The following is a 23,088-nucleotide window of genomic DNA, read 5'->3' as shown; positions in this document are numbered from 1 at the left end:
GCTTAATATTAACTATAGAATCCAAGAACATCACCCAGAAGGCAACTACTGTTTTTCCAAGTTAAGCAAACCAGAAAGCACGCAATGAGGTGGTATTTTTAAATATATGGTTTCTGTTTTCTCATGTAACCCGAAACTACCAGAATGTATACTTCACATTTTATGACTCAAAATGTGTCAGGCAGGAATCAGTCTATTGGGAATGCAAGAGAACCGTTTTCCTTCTACACAGAGGGTAAGCATTTGTCATAGGACCATAATAACATGGACCAAATACTTCACTAGGTATTTGATAATTCTGATGAAAATATTTTTCTTGCAGACCCAAACAAGTAAATTAAAAAACATCAATAACTAACTAGTAATCTATAAATATTTAGTGCACTGAACTCACATTTTCACAATACTGAAAGTATTAACATAAAAGAGAAGTCCCTCTCTGTCCTTAAACGAGCTACTTGTTCCATTATTTTCTCCCTTTAGATGATACTCTCTGGCTGCTGGAGCTGTTATTTGTTGAATCACAGTGTTTAACTGCTCAGCATATACAGTGACTTCCTGCCCATCAAAAACTCTGAAGCATAGCTTGGAAACAGCCAGGGAAACAGACTCCAACTGGAGCTGTCAGGTTTTCAAGCCTTTTCAAGTTATAACTGAAAGGAGAAGCTGTGTTTTATAATGAGCAAGAAAATCCCCTTCACTCACTACCTACCCACCAGTGTTCAACAAACACATCAGACGCAATTTTTTGCTTCTGTTGCAAAAATGTGTGGCTTTGCTTGCTTATTCTGGGATGGATAATGGAGTAAGTCAATTATTAAACTGCTCTAGTTGTTTAACAGATGACTGAGTTCAAAATGAAATTTAATCACTTAGCTAATTAAATAAACAAATGCTACCATCTAATAATAACCCATACCTGTAACTTTATTAAGATCTAACCTAATAAAGAAAACAAATTATCTTCAGAGACTATACAAATACAAATATATGACAAGGTGTGGTCAAGGCAGTTAAAGATAGAGGAGAACAATACGTGTTGCCATCCTCTTGTCCTTCCCTTTGCATTTCCTCTTGGAGTTGCATCATGTCTGAAGGCATCATTCAGTTCAGCAATCACTCTAGGCAAGCTGCAGTACTCTGTTAACAATTAAACCCTAGCAATTGTTTAAAAAGGCCCACAATTATTTAAACACAACATAATCACTGGAGGCTGTAACTTCACAGAGCAGAGCAATCATAAGAATCAACTGAGAATTTGAAATCTGATTGCAAAAACTTCAATATGGTCTACTTAAAACTCTTAAGTTCTGGGAAGCATGATATCTAATAGAATCATAGAATAGTTGGGGTTGGAAAGGACCTTAAGATCATCCTGCCATGGACAGGGACTCCTCACCCTGGACCCTGTCGCCCAGGCTCTGTCCAGCCTGGTCTCGAACACTGTCAGGGATGGAGCATTTACCACTTCTCTGGGCAACCTGTTCCAGCGTCTCACCACTCTCACAGTAAAGAACTTCTTACTTACTCCTTAATACTAACGATCTAAATTACTACCAGGATCTTGAGGCACATCCACTGAGACAGAAGGCAATCAGATATCTAAATCAAACACCACTCTCAAAAAACAACGGAGAATTTCCACCTAGGAACTGTATTTTAGCGTCAGGACAGAAGACTGCTCTGCCTTCTGAACTCACCCACTTAGAAGTGTGTTTATCTCAAAATCAAATTGATGTTCAATTACCAAGTTACCTTTTCACCAAAAAATACATAGCTAATATAAAAGTAACTCAATAGATCAACAGAAATAAATTGGACACACTGGTGTGCCTTTCTCATAAGCAAAAAGGTAAAAGAAAATGCCACATTTCTAGCATTACAATCATAGAATAGTTAGGGTTGGAAAGGACCTTGAGATCGTCCAGTTCCAACCCCTCTGCCATGGGCAGGGACACCTCACACTAAACCATGGCACCCAAGGCTCTGTCCAACCTGGCCTTGAACACCACCAGGGATGGAGCATTCACAACTTCCCTGGGCAACCCATTCCAGTGCCTCACCACCCTCTCAGTAAAGAATTTCTTCCTTATATCCAATCTAAACTTCCCCCCTGTTTAAGTTTGAACCCGTTACCCCTTGTCCTGTCACTACAGTCCCTAATGAGTAGTCCCTCCCCCGCATCCTTATAGGCCCCCTTCAGATACTGGAAGGCTGCTATGAGGTATTAGACAGCACTACAATTTGACTGGTCTTTCCCTAGTTAAATTACTAGAATTTAAACACACAACTGTGTTATTTTAACATGAATGCACACAACAGTAAGAATTATGCAAGTTGCAAAAACGTTTGACTAATCTTCATCAGAAAGGTCTTTTATTTTGACCAAAGTACTTGGGTCACTGGTACAGCACTAATGACACATAGAAGTGTTCAGGTAAAAAATGTCTAATTCTTCAAATATTGTTAATTTGTTTTCTAAACTTTAACCAATATTTGATCAGTTGATCAAATATTTGACATGCATTCAGCTAGTTATCTAGTTAGAAAAAGGGCAAATTTATTTAAAAGGACTTTTTCCCCCTCAGTCACTACAGAATGAAAGTTAGGTTGAGCTCACAAGATCTTAAGATTTTTTTACCTGTCTCAGATTAGACCCTTCTGAACAGATTACTGCTGTAAGGACACTAGTGGTAAATGGGAAATTATTTAGGAATAGGTGTGCTTTAACAGGAAAGAACAGATCATAGAATCCCAGACTGGTTGGGGTTGGAAGGGACCTTAAAGCTCATCCAGTTCCAACCCCTGCCACGAGCAGGGACACCTTCCACTAAGAGCAGGTTGCTCCAAGCCCCGTCCAACCTGGCCTTGAACACTGCCAGGGATGGGGCAGCCACAGCTTCTCTGGGCAACCTGTGCCAGCGCCTCAGCACCCTCACAGGGAAGAACTTCTTCCTTATACTTAATCTAAATGTCCCCTCTGTCAGTTTAAAGCTATTCCACCTTGTCCTGTCTCATATTCTCCCACTTATACCTCAGCAAGGAGCTTCTCAGTGACCTCCTCATCAGGAGAGAATTTGGTGCAAGTAGGGAAGGAAGTATACATCAGTGATTAATACGCTATTATTTTTCCATAATATTTAAAGAAACATCCTTTTGAACAACACAGTACTCAACAAGTAAATATTTTAAGCACAAATCTGTAACATTTTCACGCACACAAAAAAGATGCCATTAATAACACGCAGCTCGGGTAACTCCTGAAGCTTTGTTCAAGTGCAGGTACATGTGACTGCTTGCTAAAGCTTGAACCATAGAGCACCTATCGTCACTGCAGTGGAATACATCACTGTATCACTTAGGTGAAAGGAATCAACATTTGACAGTAGAAACATTCCTCTTAAAATCAGTGCAAAATTTCTGACAGGCTGCAAAAGACAGAGTCTAAAGAAGCGAAAAGCATAATCATCTCAAGGTTTATCTTCTGTTTAAAACTGGAAGCATGATCAAAAGACTTGGAAAAGGGTTGTGACTTGGAAATGAATAATTAACCCAGAATGCCTCCTAAAGAGTTCAGCATATAAATTTACTTGAAGTAAAAGCAGAAAAATAACTTTCTAATACAGTTCCTCTTCCAAGCAATTGGCAAGGGTTTTTAAGCATTTTTATCTATTTGAAGAGTAGATCTACTGCCAAACTGTTTGCATATCTTTCCTTTCGAATACAAAAACTGCTTTAAATGCTACACTGAGAGGTGTCAGAAACATAACCCATATAAAAGAGCACACAGACCTCTTAAGGCTTCTGAAATCCTACCCATAATAAAAGCCTTAACAGTTTCATTACTTACTTTTTAGCTTTCTAATATACGGTTTGCATTTGGATTTCAATCAAATTAGGGTTATTGCTCCTGTTACTGTAACAACTCCAAAAAGATTATTCTCTCTCATTATTCTCTCATTACTCTCATTATTCTCTCTGAAAACTACTAAATCACGTCCTCTTTACAGTTACATGGTTACAGCAGGACACCAACTGTAGGTTCTCCAAGAGCCTCCAAAAGTTCCACTAAGGGAGATGCCATTTGTGAATTCTACTTCAGCATATGCTCAGTATATAAAGTTATTTAAGTGCTGCACAATAAATAATACAGCAACATACGCTTTCAACACATTTGGAAGTAAAGTCATAAAAAGTCTTGTTTTGGCCAAAGGGCAACAATGTACATGCAACAAATGCTGCAAATAGGAAGCCACAAAATCCACTACAAAGATGGAAAAGTCTGTAGCATTTCTGTGGCTCTTTCTCTAGATTTATATTAAAAAAACCCCCTAGACCAGAAAATACCTGATTTGCTTGGTTAACAGGGTCTTTTGTAGCTGTCTCCATCTCACATGCTCATCTGTACATGAGCAATAAGCCACAGCAGCACTTCAGCACCTTCGTTGACACGGAATCCAGATTACAAAGGGCTCCAGCATAAGCAGAAAGTGGATTTATGGCATCGGTACAAGCAATGCATTTTAAAGAGCTGTAGTGGCTCCACAGTAATTAACAACATCTTGGGGTAATTGTTCACAGAGTATTCGGCTTGTGGTGACTCTCAGGCGGTGATCTTGCAAAAATCAGTAATTAGAAACTATTACAGTAAGATTACAAAGGCTTTGCCAGAACAAGCACTGGACATAGCATCATCCTTCAGGAAGAAATGGACAGAACCTTGGGTGAGACAGACTAGGGTGCCTGCCTACGGCAGGGGGCTGGAACTATATGATCTTAAGGTCCTTTCCAACCCTAACCATTTAGTGATTCTATGATGGGTGAAGGTGTAAGCTGCACTCCCACCCATTCTTCTGTAAACGCTTAGGTGGAGACACCTCTGACAAAGCTGAAAACATCCTTTCAGTGCTTGTGGGGAGACTCTGGTCTATACACACATGCCCAGTTGGTTGTCTCCATGTCCAACAGGGTAGGTATCACCAAGGATGGGAAAGATCTCCAGGGTCAGTGCTAGGAACACTGCTCCTGGTGCGTGACGAAGCACAAGGCTTCTTGGTGTCTTTCACTAAGAGCTGATTTGATGCTAGTGTTTTGTATGATGCCTGGATCATTTGAGAAGCTTTTGCTATGAGATGTCAGCAGGATCACTGGCTTAGGCTTTCCGTTCTTGCCTACTGAAGGAAGAGATCTGTCTCCAGTTGCTCAAGACCAGTGCTCCCTTCTTTTCACCTTTCGAGTACATTGAGGAGGGGGAAGTAAAAATGCCTGGAAAACTTGTAATGATAATTCAGTCTTGAACGCTTATATACAGCTCACATGGCTGACATGAAATCACTCACAGTTGTGAGTAATTAAAAACTGTAACTCAACAGCTAAAAAGTGTTTGTAGCAAAACCACAGTTGGATCCTCCCTTGCAGTTTGTAAAACTGTCTAGTAAGGTCTGAACTTCTGTATTTCCTCATATTATATATGAAGGCATCCCAGTTCAAATGGTTTCCTGCTTAAAAATAACATATGGGACCAGAAAGAAAAGAGTCTCCCCAGAGCTGTAGAATCACTGCACATTCAGCACTGAATCACTACAGAACCCTGTAACAGGAACGTTATTGAAATGCCATGTCTAATGCAGATACCAAACCTAAACTAAACTTGCTGTGCTGTGCCTAAAAACTGCAACGAATGAAAAAGAATTCATCTGCTCTACAAAGAGGATCTGTGAAGAGCACTTTTACCCTGGGAGCCAGCTTATCAAATATCCACTCTGGAAGTTTAGAAAGGAAACATTAGCATTTTTTTACCTTAAGAAAGAAAGGGGAAAACAAAAATCTTTGGCTACAACTCTCTCAGCACCAGATTCATTATACCAAGTCATGATAAACCCACATATTCCTGCTTACTGAAACACTGGTGGGTTAATATAGGGTTAACAAATGCACCAAGGAAGTCAGAGTTTATCCGCATTGTTCTTACAGTGGGGATGACAATGTAATAACTTGAATCTTTTAGTTTTCAATATTATCTCTGATAGTTGTTTCCTTTTGCTCAGATTTATCATATAAAATCCCCCAAATTATAAAAATACACTCCTATTTTAGTCTTTTTGGCTTCACTATATATTTTTATTACCTTATCAGGCCTTAAATCCTAGGAATGCCCTTGCTCTGCCTGAAAGAAGAAAACTAAAACGCTCTTATGCACACATGCAAAAAGAACACTTAGTGTTCAATCCTTTTAGCTGCAAAATCAAATGCACCCAATGGAACACAACAAAGAATCAACATCAGACATACATTTCAAACATGTTACACAAGTGATCAAAGAAAAAAGGGACGAAATCTAAATTAAAGCTACTTGCATATCAGGCTGTGCATAAACCATTGAGTCTTTTGAGTGGCATAAATATGTTTCAGACTGTGCCACTAATGTGATGTTTTAATGGTGTGAGAACTATAAACAAACTTCTTAAAGCTAGAGAATAACCTATGAAGTCTGCTATGCCATTTAAAGGACCAAATAAACAAGTATATATCTTTCTTTTCCTGCCAAAAGTGGACGTCACACGAACCCTGGTGATAGATGGTACAGAGTTGAGAATGTTGTCACTTCTTCTGGACAACGAAATGAAACCACAGAAACCAGCAGGAGAAGCAGCCAAGTTTAGCCACGATCCTATAAATACACATGCAGCACCTCAACAAGGCTACAACCATCATTCTCCTTCTAAGAAAATGATTAGTTGTACTACACTAATAATATACTCCGAAATACCCAGGAATCAGTATAAATTTTCATGTAGTAATACCAGAATTATTATAAAACCAGAATGTGTTTCCACACTTCAGTAATAACATTCTGCTGTAAATTTGCAGCAAAGATGTGTGCAGTGAAGGACTGGCAATACAGATCCAGAGAATTATGCAGCATCTAGTCCAATCCAGTTACCAGTGAAGGCAGGGGAGAAGGACACAGGAGGACACATACTGAGCTATGATAGCCTACGCTGATAAAGGAGGTGGCTGGAACTACTCCTCATATGAGCTCATGACATACTGTGAGCATGACGCTATTAGAGAAGTGCTTAAAATGAAAGCCAACAGATTCCTGTTATTTTGCTTGACTCGTGGAAAAAATCATTTATTCTGAAAGCTTTGTCTTCATTCATATCACAGAGTGCAATACGTAACAAGTTATCACAGGAAAAGCATGTCACAAGAAAAACCCCTTGATTTCATTTAATCTTACAGAACTGGGTCAATTTGATACACTATCATGACTCTGATTTGTTTATCAATAATGACTATGTACTACTGCCCATAATTCAAGTTTAGAAGTATATTATCCAGTGGATTTATAATCAAGATAATTTTTACTACTGGAAATGATATAAACTTGGACAAGGATAACATTCAACATTATCAAATGGGAGGCATCAGTTATGATTTCTAGGCACAAGTAGTAATTGGGTTGGAAGGCAAAGTTCAAGAAAACAGTAATACTCTTGTGTATTAACAGAAGGCCTGTTCTGCTCTGTAGTGCACTACCCAAGGCCATTTCCTTCCTTAATATTCAGCCTTCACTCCATCTACAGAAATTTATGACCACGTTCTGTGTATAGCTTTAGAAACAAACAGACCTGGGATATGAGACCCAGCATGTTATAAATTCTTAATTCAACTATAAAAGTCTGTATATGCACAAGTGGAGAATGTTTAAAACATGCAGAGTCGCACACTGTGCAACATGGTGACTTATTGCTATAAACACTGCAAATGTCTTAGTCTCTAAATGGAGCTGTATTAATTACAGATTTGATGTTAAGATCCTAGATATCAAACACTGAGGAAACTGGGCCCACTCTAGATGAAATGGAGATGGAGAACTATAACCACAAAAAGGAATTCTTTACAAATTTGTCTCAAGCAGTGCTTTCCAAACTGTGGGGAACTCGCTTCAAGCAATATGCCTGTTTTTTCTAAGTGCCTTGTAAGCACTGCCAGAAAACCTGAGCATGTTCTCCTAAGCACTGCTGCTGTTAAAGTCGGTGCCTTTGGCAGGACCTGTATTTGAAGACTTGCAGAAGACGGAAAACTAAGCTGCTGCTTCTAAACAGAGAAAATAGTTAGCTCATTCAAATCCTTAGCTGTTTTTTCTTTTGCTCCCAAAGAGACACTTACCTCTGACTTGAATATCATATCTCAGAATTAAGCCAACAGCAAAGAAAAGGAAAAGGAAGTCTGGAAAGAGGAACAAAAGCATGTTTACTCTGCAAGGTAAATCAGGGAAATGGCTAGAAGGGCAGAATTATAAATCTAAATGCTTAGGCTCCAAACAAAATATTAAAACATCAAGCTCAAGCTTCAAAGAGTAATAACAAACCCTGAAGACCACAAGTCTGAAGGTATGCGTCTAGTCTTCATGCCTCCACATAACTCCTAGTAGGTATTTGTATCAAAACAAATGGGTGGGCCACCAAGAACTGTGATGTAGCAGTATCAACCACACCACTTCTTCCTCGTTGCAAAATCCCATCCTTCTCTGTCTCAACAACACATTCAACTCACTCCAGCTTCTCCATTCAGGAGCACTACAGTGCTCACTGCCCTTTCCTCCACCTCTCTTCTACAATCCTTACCTCTAGTACCACTCATTACTAATATAAGGCACAAAGCCAGTTCTTTTTTTCTATGCCTGTTTATAAAGGTATGTAGGGATAGGACAAGGTGAAACGGCTTCTAACCGAATGAGGGGAGATTGAGCTTAGATGCAAGAAGGAAGTTCTCCCCTGTGAGGGGGTAAGACACTGGAACAGTTTGCCCAGAGAAGCTGTGGCTGCCCCATCCCTGGCAGTGTTCAAGGCCAGGTCAGAAAGGGCTTGGAGCAACCTGGTCTAGTGGAAGGTGTCCCTGCCCATGGCAGGGGGTTGGAACTGGATGAGCTTTAAGGTCCCTTCCAACCTATGATTCTATGAAACTGTTCCAGCTGGCCATAGCACCGCCTTCAAACACCAAAACCAGCTTTTAAATCCAGAATAGCTTCACAGTCTTTCTTCACTGTTATGAGTTTGTCTTACACCAAACTCAGAACCGCTATATTGCATTAACCTGGGAGAATAGGATGAGGAAGAAAAACCCCATTCAGTCCACACAGTTTGGCAGCAAAGTAGAATTGCCTAAATCCATCAAGTAAAATTGCATCTCAACTGTAAGGTCATTTTTAGTGTTCAAATGCAATTTCCTCCATACTTTGCCAATCTGTAAGGAAACACCTGACAGACAATTAGAAGCAACCCTGCAGACACCCTAAGACTGATCCGTCTGCATGTTATCTGAACAAAAATCTTGATTCGCCATACTTAGCATCCTGTACATGCTGTTCTGGCAGGTGCTGCTGGAGCTACTTAGATTTCAGAAGCAGTTCACTGATAGACAAATAGCTCTAAACTATACTTGGGTAAGCCTCCCGGCTTTCAAACTTCCTGTTCAGCCTCTCTGAGCACTTATGAATAAATAAGAAAACTCACAAAATACCATTAAAAACTGGCAACTATGAAAGTAAAAGAACAGAAGTAGATTATTAAGTTTATAAGCTTAATTATAAAAGATTTCTACAAAACAGAGTGTGTAAATACATCTTCATTTATATAACGAGTGATGACAAAAGTCTCAGAGGAAATACTGGCAATTCAGACTGACCTTCAGTGATGGGTACACATGTAGACCCGCTTCAGCAGTTTTCCATGGTTTTCTGCTATGCCTCAATTTTTTGTTAATAAAAGGCCATTTTTGCAATTTTGTGGTGGGGGTTTTGTCTGGTTTTGGGGTTGTTTGGTTTGTTTATTTGTTGGTTTGTTTTTTATTTCCAACAGGCGACGGCCATGGCAAAGGCTGGTTTTCCTTCCTTTCTTTTACATTGACATTTTTAAAGCATGCCACCAAATACCTTCAGAAAGGATGTGGCACAGCATTCATTCTGCTGCTTACGCTGGATTAAGTTACTCTTTAAAAAAAGAATTAAACACAACCAATAATGCCCCGCTCAACTGAGAAGCACATAAATTTTAAGGGGAGACCAAATGCCAGAAAGAATGGGGATCTCAGAAGAGCTGACACACACGGTACATGTGAACCCAGGCGTGAAAGTTTAGTGCCATACTAAAGTTGCCTGTCAGAGAAAGTAAAAGATTTCTGTAACACAACAAGTTACATGCAAAGGCACTAAACTGACACTGAAATGTGCAGTGACTTTATTTGTGGAGAGTAGGCTTACACGGCTACAACACAACAGCAAAGGCAGCATGTGCCACTTATAAATACCACCTGAGTAACTACAAACCTAGCATCTGTGCAGGTCTGTGTGTACTCTAATCTAGCATAAAAATACTAATTGCAAAGCATATCAAGCTAGGCATGTCAGCCTTAATATTTTCTGGTGATCTGAACAGAGCCAGAGGATAAGATAAGCATCTTTACAAATCCACTTGGCTTTACTTCAAATCCAAAAGCTTGTTTCTAAGCTGCACAAGAACAGGAGCCCACGTAAAATCAAATTTGGAATGCAAAGGCAACCCAGTTCTGCTCATCATCCTCTATTCTGAATCCTGTCAGCAGCAACAGCTTTTTCTGTGCTCACTGTCCTTCACTGAAATACGCTACAACATGCAATTATTTTTGTCAGATTTATGTTTTCTTTTACTTTTTCAGAGTCACATTTATCTTTGGGACAATCTGCAAGCTTTGATTTTAAAAAGCATTGCATTTGTTAAGTTTACACTAACGAAGTCTTATCCTTGGCAGTGATGAGTTAAAAATTACGGAGCTTTCTTTGCAGGTTTTAGGGTGTTCTTTTTTTTCACCAAGTTGCTAAGTATTCCCCATTTATCCGTGCAGATCAGCTTCATTTGTTCAGCAGCTAAAAAACTTGGAGCAAGGAACGGTATTTTCAGAACAAATACATCAAGTTAAAGTGAGGGCAGTTGTGGTTCATCTGAATCACACAACTGCAGATTTCAAATCTAAGCTAAGGAAATAGAGGTTATGACATCCTGCAGCTGGGACAAGTAGTGTTCATAAAGCAACATTAAATCAAGACCACTTGGCCAGTTCAGGCAGTTGCTTGTGTGGAAGTGAAAGATCCCATGAGAGCATTAAAAAAGCAGAAAGGTTTTGGTGTCCTGGCCAAACCCCCTTCCTTTACTTAATGCTACCAGGGACTAAGTTTCTTCAGAGCAAAGGACCGTGGAAGTCTGCTGCCAAGGAATTGCTACTGATCTATTTACACCCAATCACAGAGAACAAGAATTAAACACTTTGTAAAATACTTGGGCAAGTTAATTACAAAAGGTCTTCCCATGCTATGCAAAAGCCAAGTGACTGTGCTTGCCACTTGGTGGGTTAGTTTTCAGAAAGAACAATTTGGTGATTCGATTCTGTGATAAGGCTACACAAATGCTAATAACACAGAGACAGAACAGGGGCAGGAAGAAGTAGCTGGGAGCTTTAACAGAATCACAGAATCATCGGGGTTGGAAGGGACCTCTGGAGATCAACAGAGCCCCTACCAAGGGGGGCTGGACTAGATGGACTTCAGCAAGGCAGCGGTCTGCAGGCTGATAGTAGGGGCACACACAGCTTAAGGTTTTCATTCAGTCCGGGACTCCCGGGAGACAAAAACGGACTTGGTCTAGAAATGTTACTTTCCAGTCTCCCGTTCGGTAGCATTTTAAATCTGTTTATTGACACAATAAGCTTTAATTAAATACCTGAGAACTGACATTTCCATGTTAAGCAAACGAAAAAAGTTTGTGTTCTAAATTTTGTGAGACAATACCGGTGGCTGAAACAGAGGGGCCATTCACTGCTTCGCTGAACACCAGAACAACTGCATCTGTAGCTTTTTCTTTTAAAGCCAGGAGGAAGCATGAAACAGTAGCACTGATTGGAGACTTCCAGGACACTATAGATGCCAGTGTCATGCTGTGTAAACATGTGGATCCATTAGACAATTGTTGGAAGCTGTGACTTCTAAATTTGATCTAGTGATAGGACTCATGCTGTTTGGGGAAAAAGAAAAGGGGTTGCAAAAAATACTTCAGACTTGTTAAAAAAAAAGTGCAATGTGAACAATGATGCACTGGATGGCCTGCAGCTTCTAAGCAGTCCTGACAGCCAGAAAAAGTGACCTGAATTCTTACTTCTCAAACTATTAAATAAATGTATAAAATGTATTCCAACCTGAAAGTATACAAACATTCTCATACAGATCATATTCACATGCAGAATACAAAAGACTTTCCTTGCGAAGACAATCTGCAGCAGTGATTTATATCTTCTTCCACATTTCTACTGCCTAAGCTAATGAATCAATTTTAGGGAAGCCTGAGCTGTAGGGCACCCCCCACGATACTGGTCCAAGGAAGCGAGGGGTAGTCACTGCCTTCCTTTGGTTTGTGCTGGCAATGCAATGCTTTTTGCTTCATAGTACTTAATGGTCTAAAACACATGTTGAAATTAATACCTTCATTAGCCATACAGCTGCTACTCCGTATCTCTTTCATTTCTTTTAATTATAGCACTGCAAAATTTTATGTTGATTCAGAACTATATATGATTAATATGACATGCTACTTCTATTTGTTAGAATATAAAACACAGACCTTATGAATAAAATTATACATTGCATCTGACATTTGAAAACATACTCCATTCTTTAAGCTACCTAGAAATACTATGCTCATTCTGTCCATGTTAAAAGTTCATTTCAAACTGACTAACTGGGTTTTTATTCCACTCAAGTTGCTTACATTAGAAGACTAAAAACAGTGGGTTCAGATCCAGCAAAACTGCAAATGCACTTTAAGGCTGTCACTACAAAACTTGCTGTTCATGTCCACAGGCTTAGAGATGTGAAGAGAATGTATAACTCAGCATTTCAGATATGATTCATGTTGTGATTTAATCATTCCTGAAACATTGTTTACTACATAAAAGAAATTATACTTCAACAACGAGTATCAGAAAGCAAGAAAATCAAATAAATCCAGAAGAGCTATGGAGTCACTAAGGAGGAAGGCAGCCAGATCCATGCTATTCCTGTGTATCTGGAGGTCAACAGTAGCAGAGCTTCTCTTTGCTGATTGCTGGGTGACCACTGCAGACAGAACCCTTCTCAGTACTGCATCTTTCCATGCACATAAACAACTTTGTGCAACTTAGCCAGCTGAATTCAGCGACAACCCACATCTCTAATTCTAGTCTTATCAATACGTAAATAGATGTGAGCCACAACTATGGCAGTGAAGGACTGGATTAGTCAGGAGAAGCCATCTCCTATGCCTTGTTCCTACACGGCTGGAGCTCCCAGAGCTCCAGAACCCATTATAGTTGTTCCACAGGTGGGACTTGGGGCAGCAACAGGTATCAGTCAGGCCTCTTCACACCCACCAGTTTACTACTTACATTTTCCTTTCCATCTAATAAACATAGAGGAAAGGAGCTCTCTACATCCATTTCTCTGCTCTAACACATGCTGCAGCTGCCTTACCAGGTCCTTGACCACGACTTAAATCTGCATGAAAATATAAACAAAAGATCTGCTGTTTCTCTGCATGAATTTGTGGCACATTCATCTTTTATCTTGAGAAGAGAGGCCAGCCCAAGACCACAATCAAACAGCCAGCCACTGCAACATGGTTTTCAGATTGCTACAGTTGGTGTTAGGCGATTTCCACCTGTGTGGCACATCACAAATACATGTTAGCCATGGAAATCCCTTTCTCTTAAGATCATGACCACATAATAACAATAGTTTGTGCTTCTATTTACTATTCTCCATCAAATTATGAAACTAAAATTGCAAGCAAAGTACTGGCTGCACTGTTTATTTTTCTTGGGTCCTTACGCGCCAGCCGCAATATGTGAAACCGAGGGCAAAGAGAGGCCAGGCAGAGCAGGGGAGCTCTAACTGTAACACGAGGTAGTAAAAACCAGAACCACTGCTAGGAGTAGAGAAAAGGAGAGGGGAAAATGTGCATCAAAAAGAGATCAGATCTTTACAGACCACTACTGCCCCTCTCAGTAAAACTTTACTGTAAGAAGAATGAAGTGGCACAGGATATCTTAAACCATTTTTTTCCCCAAATAAAGTATTCTGCTTACCTCAAAATTCAGTCCTAATTCAGCACCCTTGAACTACCTAATCTTTCTTTTTAGGGGAAAACTCATCTATTCTTAAAAGTTCTCTTGCTGTCGAAGTATTACTGTTCAATTATTTATCTAAACTAAGACACTTAAATCTCTATAATGCCTATATACCTGTGTATATAGATATATTTATTGTAAGATAGGGAAATCCGTGCTTTAATGATTTTTTCTTCTCCTTTTGATAAGCTACATCTGCATATTGAAATACTCGTTAGAAATTCTGAGTGGTCAGATACATTACACTTTTTATAATTTAATAAAATATGCTTGTTCTCCATCATTTTTTCCCCAGAGCATGCAAAGGAGCAAATCCATACTCAGCAATCCAAGTGAATAAGTGTAACACAGTATGCCAAACCCACTGCTTTCTACAACAACAAACCAAGCTGACGTTTATCATAGTATCATACTACATGACAAGTATTTCATAACAGGACTGTTAGGTGTCAGTTTTAACCCACCAAGACTGACATTGTCAATGACAAGGAGGAAGTTATGTTTCTATTTTTAGACCAATCTACAGCTTTATTCAAGATCCTGGACTCACCTCACAAATGTAAATAGAAACATCATCACTGGGATACATTAATTCTATCAACTTCTCAGCTGCAGTCAAGTCAGGACACGCAGCGATTCAACACCAAACATGAACAATTACGTTGTAGATTTTCTAATCACTGGATGAAAACATTGTGTCTTGTAAATGCTACGCAGAAGGTGGTAGAGTGAGGCATAAGAAAAAATGAAAGTGATCTGTATTTATCACAATTGATGAAATTGTCTTTCAATTTCTTTCAACCCCTTACAAACAACTGTTTCACCTTTTCTTTTTCTTTTCTTTTCCCCTCCCAGTGGCTGAATCTCAGGCTGACACTCTCCTGGGCTGCACCTCATGTAAGTACAGCTATAGACATACACTGTGACCGTCATTGTATATGTTTATTTAACCAATTTAAACAGTGGAAATATTTACCCAAATTGGGATTTCTAGACCTGCTGTTTACTTCTGTGAAAACATACTGGATTACTAAGTCCCCACTGAAGAGTTAGCCAAGACAAGCATTATGTACTTCCAGAATGTTCTTCTCAGAGATCACAAACCAGTGACCTAAGTAGCCTCATACAAAGATACATCCAATTTACTACATCTTTATATGCTTGTGAAATCTGGACTTCATGGAAGTCCATGATCCATGATTTTGAGGCACTTCAGGGCTTCTTGCCAGGCAGGAGAACCTCCATCATCGAGAAGAACTGCAGAAGCAGACTGGAGGAACATCAGCCCTCGGAAGGTTCTCACTGGCATTGTTTCTCCAAATTGCTTGCCAATCCATGTGAAGAAGGAGTGGAGGCTGTAATGCTCTCCTCACCTCCTCTATTGCTGGGCCATCGTGACAGCTAAAACTGCCTGAAAGCCTACAGCCCACATTAATGATTTTCATACACAGACAAGCGCCCATCAGGCGGAAGGATAAAGGCAAAGCCAACATGCAGTCAACCAGCTTGGGGTAACTCCACAGGGAAGACAGACCTTTAAGAAAGCCAAACAGATTCAAAAGAAAGACACAAAACTTGGTCTTCTCCAAACAGCTGATACCACCCATCTGAGTACTGATGGTGCAAACACCATCAATACTCAAACTCTGAGAGTGTATCTGAATGCAGCCTGAAGAATGTGCTCCAAGGCAAGGGCTGGCACCTCCTTGCACTGGTGGGGAGTAGGTGACTCGTTCACCTCAGTCTAGTTAATGAGCAAAGGACTAGAAGCCAGGAATAACTTAATGTTAGTATCAGCTTTGCCAGACCAAGCGCTGTTCTGTTCCTCTCAGCAAGTCACTTCATCTTTTTGATGCTCCTCTATGTACAACAAACATAATGGTTTTGTGCCCAGTGCTCATTCCCCCAGTGTTTAATTCCCAATTTAACATTCTAGTCATAAATGCACTGCCTCCCTTTTACTTTGATAAAGTGCAGTCAGTATCAACAGGCAACACTTTTTAAAAACTCATTTCCAACTATTATGAAACAGGAGCTGGATGTTTATGAAGTGGTTATTTTTTATGTCAGTTTACCATAGGGCCTCTTCAGCCCCAGGCTTACAGCCAGAGGCCCCAAGGCATTTTTAGGAATGGAAACTTTTTGAGTTCAGCTCTTCACAAATTTCCAGCCTGCAGTATGTTTTTCATTAGTCTACATGGTGTTATAATAAATGATGCACTTCCTCTTTCATTTTATGATTTTTTTTTTTTTAAAACATGCAACAATTTTTCTGGGTCTGTTTTTCATTACTTTCAAGATACTCCACCACACTAATCTTAAAATCTATGTATAAAACCAGAAAGGAGTAAGGTATCAGCTATAAGGTTCTAGCTTAAATCCTTCACTGAAGGCCAATCATAAACCCATTATATGTATGAAGCTCCATAGGCATCCCTTCAGGGGCTATTCTTAAAAAATAAGAAGTCCATTATCCCAAAACCTAGAGTTGGCCTAGAAAAGGCTCCCCTAAGTACACACTCAACTAAAAGCTTTGATCCCATTGGCCAGATATAAAACACACAACAACCTCAGTAAGCCCTCACATAACAATTACAAAAAGGTCCTTTTATTGCATAAAGACCAACCTGGTAATAGTTCTGGGCCCTTCAATTCAAGAAAGCTTCCAGGAAATTAGAGCAAGTTGAATGGAAGGACACCAAGATAGCTGGGAACAGGAACGGTTGCCCTGTGATGAGAAGCTGAGGAAACTGAGGTTGTTCAAGCTGGAGAAGATTTTGGGTAGACCCAACAACCACCATGTTGCACCTAAAAGAGGTTTAGTTAACAGGCTCCTTACAACAATGCATGGTGGGATGAAAAAAGACAATGGCTTAAGTTGAAAAACAGATGGATTCCAATATATAAAGAAATATCCTTTTTTTTACCATTATGACAACCAAGCTTTGGAACAGGTTGTCCAGAGGTTGCACAGTCTCCATTCTCAGAGATTTTTGGGAGCTGGTCTGATCTCATAGCTGACCTGCTTTGGGCAGGAATTTGTAGAGAAGACCTCCTAAGGTCCCTTCCAACCGGAACTATTCCACGACTGATTCAGTCCAGAAAAAAATAGTTGAGATTTTAAATACCAGAAACAGAACGTATCTGGAATTTACTCAGACTGTCGGCTTTTCTTGCTCCCTGTTATAATTCCAGGCACACTGGTTTGCTAACACTGTGGTCCAGTAATTTTTTTAAATAACCATAGAAAACCAGCAGTGGATAGTGTTTAACCTCAGACTCCCAATCTCTTAATTGAAATCATAGAAATCTTCCACTGGTGGTTACAGCTTTTTGAAGCAAAGTTCAGATAGGAGAAAAGAGGGAAAGAAAGATTTACCTTACTAGGTTTTGGACATGCAATGACAACAGCCATCAGTAAACGTCATAGTCAAATACCTGTGCCACAATTAAAAGACTTCTTTAATTGCCTCCTCTGTCTCTCCCTGAATGCAGCTTGTGGAGACACTCAGTCTAAGCATGAAGTGCCATGATCCATCAATTGTCACACTGGATTCTTTGTATCATGGTATACAAATATGAATGCACTTATGAACAGTAGGTAACAGCGACCCACACAATACCCCAAACATTTTAAATCCAGCATTATAAACAAACCATAGTATAAGGGAAAATAAAGTTTCTTTAAAAAACCAAAACGAAACAAAACCCAAACAAACACCTAACTTTTCAGAACTTAAGTCTCCATCCTAAAAGCACAACTACCCACATTTAAATCAAGCCAAAGTTCTTTGTGTGTTCTTTGTGTACTCTTGTCTTACCTAAAACTACTTTGGTGAGCTCTGCAGGAGGTCAAAAGTAAACGCCTTTAATGCTGCACTCTCAAACATCAGCTCTGAAATGTTTTCCAGGAATGTTCAACTTTCCAGATGCATTTCCACACATTTTTGGTACTAATTTAACTCAACACATACATAGCACAGACACTGCCATAATTCAAGATAGGCAAGATGAGCATGTCAAACAGGTTACACGCTCCTCAGCTTGTGCAAGCCGTGTACTAAGTACGTGTACATGTACTAATTAATTGAATCCTCCCATTCCACCCTGCTGGCTTGGTATGTGTGCCACCTTCCCATCCACAGCCATGCCAGGGGCTCCTTTCATTATTCATCTCTCCACCATTTTCTCCTCTATACCTTTGTTTCAAGAACATTAGTGAGGTCTTCTGGAGGAGGAAAGCTGAGAGATTTGAAAAAGAGAGTATTAACTAACATTCATGAACATTAACTGAACTAAGATCAGTCTTTGAGACATTATCTCAGCAAAATTCACACAGTTGGGAAAAATACAGAAAATACATCTCTTTCTATAGCGTACATACGTCTGGAAATATAAACAGTATTTCCTCCACTGATCTTTCCAAGGAGGAGCAATTTTCCATTATATGTCCCACTTTATGTATTTGCCTCTTTTAAATATGGTTTATATATAGTTGATGCACACACATTTTTTAAGACAGCCTTCTTTTTATATTTTCCCTCTCCACATAATTTTTAATAAGGGTGTATTTCCAGTGGCTGACAGCAGCAGGAAATCTAGGCTATGCCAACAAGAAGGGATTCCAGTCCAACATCATCATGTCTAGCATACTGGGTTTCATTTACAAATCTTTGATTTCTAAACTAATGGCAGTTCAAAGTACACATTAAACACAGATACTTTGTGCTTATGTATGTAGAGATTGTTAAGAGATTAAGCCACTTCTAATTAAAGACTTAAGCAGGTGTCAGTTCATGATCCTCTTTGAATTTGGTTTAAACAGACACATGTTCCATGATTATCCAGCAACGCACTTGAAATACAAACAGAATCAAAGAGATCTTCCTAAACAAAGTGAAGGAAGGCTACTTTGTCAGATGGTTTGAAGTTTGGTACTACTCATCTGTCATAAATGTAACATCATATATGCAGTTGGAAAAAGCATTCTAAAACACTTCACAGTTAAACAAACGCACTGCAAACAGCCCTACGAGGCAGAACCCCAGGCCACTCAAACCTATTAACTTCAGTGGGGTTTTGTTCTGCCACTGTATATGCATCTTATTATCCAAAGTTAATTTGCAGTATCAAGGCCTAAACCAGATAATTTTAAAGCATTTTGAACTCAAACAATGAGAGCTTTAAACATGGAAATGCAATTATTTCTAAGCGTTTTTTCTCCCAGTGTCATACTTCAGAGTTATAGCAAGAGGAAGAGCGAGCACCCTGTTGCTCCATTACTCAAAGGTTCTTAATTTTCTTTTAAAGTAAATCCAAAGATTAATTTAAAGGCACCTGATGAAAATACCTTAATATTTACCTTCATATTTTGTTGTAATGTACACCAGATTCAAGTGAAGCGATTTCAAAAATTATCCTGGATGCGTCTCATTTCAAGATGTTAAATACTGGCTTTTATGAATTTCCATTACGCATTGTCTGACAATATTTGCTGCTCTGGACTACACGAAGTGACTTTTCATTCTTACAGAGGTAATGACAATAAAGTTTGCAGAAGCTGGGAACAGGTGATGTTTCAGAATTTCATATTTATTACAAGTCCCCTCTTTCCAGGTCTAATTTTACGGAAAGTAAGTGTAAACCTGGTTAGAAAGAACTGCCAAATGCATGAATTCTCTTGATCCTTTTTACCTATTGTATCATTAGTAATAGCTACCCTCAAACTGGTCTCCTAATCATCCTCTAGATGATGATACTGTAACATCTCTGCAGTGGTGTTAGAGCTGACACCTGAAGACAATGAAAGAGCACACATGTAATTCCAGAATTTCAAACCAGTAAATCACAGCTGAAGTCCCAAAGCCAAGACAAGGCCATTAGGAGAGCTTTGGGAAGAAAATAATGAGGGAGACAGAGACAGCAACAGCAACCATCCAGCTGACTGTGTCAGTGTATGGTATGTAGCTGGGAGGATGGCTAACATGGACAGGGAGGCAAAGAGCACAACTGCCAAAACAAAGGATATTGAAGAGCTGGAGCTGTCACCTCCTGCAACAAAGTACCAGCCTGCATCTTGAATGCTGGTTAATGGATGCTACAGCATGACTGGAAAGGCAAAGCTGAAAAATAGCATAGGTTGATTAGCATGAAAGTACAATTCTTGGAGCTTCAACTGATCCTACAGGAAAGACAGAGCACTTGTAAAAAAATAGTTTCCATTTTCAGACACTTGTTTCTAATTCTTTAGTACCAAACACAGCAGTACTTCACACAGAGAAATCTGAAAAGTTATAAATGGTAGAAACCATTTATATTTGCTTCAGCTGTAAGGTATAAATCTAGAGTAACTGCAAAGGCTTAAATCTCAAAATATGCACCAGTGCAACTGAGAGCTACAACCAGCTCCTGAATTTCACCAGGCTTTTGTCTGGAGACAGTGAGAGGGATCTCCCTTAGCCAGGAAGGAAAAACTAATAAAGCCAGGTAAGATTCTGTTAGCAGCAATGGGAGGTTATTAAGTGGATCTTTGTATGGCTGCTCCACCTCCAGTTTTATTTGCTGGGAGCTGGTTATGTAACACCAAAGAAAATCACCATTTCTAGGTTGTTTTCCTTTGCAAGCTCTGGGCTGGCAGGAGGAACTGAGGGAATTCAAAAGCAGCTTCCCTTCTGTTGCTCCTCTGGGTGTTTCTCTTTGAAGTGGCACCCTAAGCGGCTGCTCATTCACTGGGTTTGTAGGTAGTCTTTACAGCAGTACTTTCCACCCTTCAAGCTTAAGTACAGAAACATACAACTAATTAAAGCAAGTTAGGGGTGGTGTTACTTCAGCCTTTTATTTCTACTTGGTGTCAGACTCTAAGAGGCAGGTACTCTTTGTAGTAGGATTTCAGACACTCTGGAGAAAATGCTGAATGTTATAGACTGATCTGATCTGGTTTGAATGCTGAATGTTACAGACTGATTTGACACGGTTTGAGTAACACATGAACAACCTAAGAAAACCATTTAGCTATGGCTTAAAGGGAAAATTCATTCTAAAATCTAGAAACAGAGTCAAACGCCACAATGGCTCTAACTCCTTTGCATTGTGCTGTATTTAACTGAGGGTTTAACCCTTTGTTCTGATGGGGTTTTTTTAAAACACTTTTTCCCCACCCCAAAAAAATACGAGTAAGCCTAAAATTAAATATGGAATGACTGCAAAGTGGGCTGGTTAGTGGTCCCTACTAACTAGTCTATGATTCTATGACATTTGTTAACAGACAAATGGACCACTGACCTGCCAAATGGCTGTAATGCAACAAAAAGTGCATCTAATGCTGCTTGTAATAGCAGCAGCCAAACATCCCATTACTGGTTCCCAAATATTTTCCTGGTGTTGAAGGTTTGTAAACCATCCTCTTGTGCTGCTGCCAAACTCCAGGAACACCTCCAGGCCAGTTTTAGTCCTTAACTAAAAAAATCCCCACATTATTAAGAATTACTATGGAGAAAAGATTTCAGTGGATCTGTCCTAATGGAATGGCTCTCTCCCATTTCCACATAGCGTGTCCATTGTTTATTTTCATTCTTTGAGCACAGGATTTTCTAGCCATAATTATCTCATTTTCTCATAGTACAAAGAGTGCAATTTTTATTCACTGAGGTCAACATTTTTCTTGCATTCCTATTTCTTTTTCTTTCCCTTTAAATTGGCTATTAATAACAAATACAACAGATTTATGTTATGAAAATATCTATTGGGGTAGAGATTTCATTTTAAATGAACATAGATCAAAAGTAGCAATAGTAAAATGGACAGCTAGAGGAAATGATGTTTTGACTCCATCTCCATTCTCCATATGCTTTAAAAGAAATAGTTCTTCAACCATGCAACCTCATCTTAAAAGCTTTTTGTGCAATAATTTTCACCAAAATCCGGATTCTTCAACAAGCAAAGTTCAATCAAGCGGATTTTAGAAGCTAGGCGCTCATCATGGTCACCTGGCTATGAAATCCTGCTGGCATGCCGGTACTGAGCAAGCAAACTTGATGCTTTACATCTTTTTTAAAGGGTGGGGAGAATGCACCCAAGCATTTATTAAGGAAGATAGTAAAGTCCTGGACTTACTCCCTTCTTACACATCTCCTCTCCTGTTTCTCCTGTGCTGCAAAAGTGAGCTGTAGTGCCTTTAGCCAGTCCTGTAGCCTTCACAAAATACACCGAGATGGTTAAAGCTCCATGCCCACCACCACCGTCCAAGAGAGCTCAGGAAAGAGCTGCTGAAAGCCTGGTAACAGGAAAAGGTCAGGAGCAGTGTGTTATATCCTGTATGTTTGGATTAGCCCACAATAGCTAAATAAACTGATTTAATGTCTAATGACATTTTTAAACAACAGCTAATACAATTATCCAAAGTATGCAGAGACAAAAGATGCACACAGATGCACCGGAATATGTCTCTAATACATCCACACAAACAATAATCTAACAGTGAATTTCAGCAGTTTGACCATCCAAATTAGAGGCCAAACATAAAAAAGACCAAGTTTAAAAGCCTACTGACTAGAAAAGATGCAAATATTCCTGCGTTGCCCATTATCACTCCCATTCGCATGCAGCTATCAGGGTTTTTGCTATGTTTTTAGTGTAATTCATATTTTTGAAACAGAATCGTGGTCTTTTCAAAATAAATGCTACGGAAATGAATCACAAGCTCTAAAACCTTTTGGAAAGCCTCTCTGAATTAGCTGGGGTAGCAGCTCTGAGGGATTTTTGCTAAAACCACATAAAGATCCTGAGTCAAGCCAGCAGAAGAAGGACCTGCAATGGGCCCAGGTGCTATCGCTGCTCTTCTAACCTCTTTCCCACTGACCCTCTCTTTGCTGGTGGCTTCTGTAATGATAGAGC

The 23,088-nt window shown here is 39.5% G+C and overlaps 1 protein-coding gene across 1 annotated transcript in view; it reads right to left on the bottom strand.

Annotated features, from left to right (window-relative positions):
- LOC308221035 (cytochrome P450 2W1-like) overlaps window positions 1-11,949 on the bottom strand; it is a 77,125-nt gene extending 65,176 nt beyond the window's left edge. Inside the window, 1 exon segment of the mRNA XM_080617857.1 lies at window positions 11,828-11,949. Coding sequence (XP_080473983.1) covers window positions 11,828-11,851 — 24 coding nt within the window. The 5' untranslated portion in view covers window positions 11,852-11,949.
- Between the last annotated feature and the right edge of the window lie 11,139 nt (window positions 11,950-23,088).

Source organism: Psittacula echo (assembly GCF_963264785.1).
Source record: "Psittacula echo genome assembly, chromosome: 5".
Classification (NCBI taxonomy): Eukaryota; Metazoa; Chordata; class Aves; order Psittaciformes; family Psittacidae; genus Psittacula; species Psittacula echo.
This window is presented reverse-complemented; position numbering and strand designations above follow the sequence as displayed.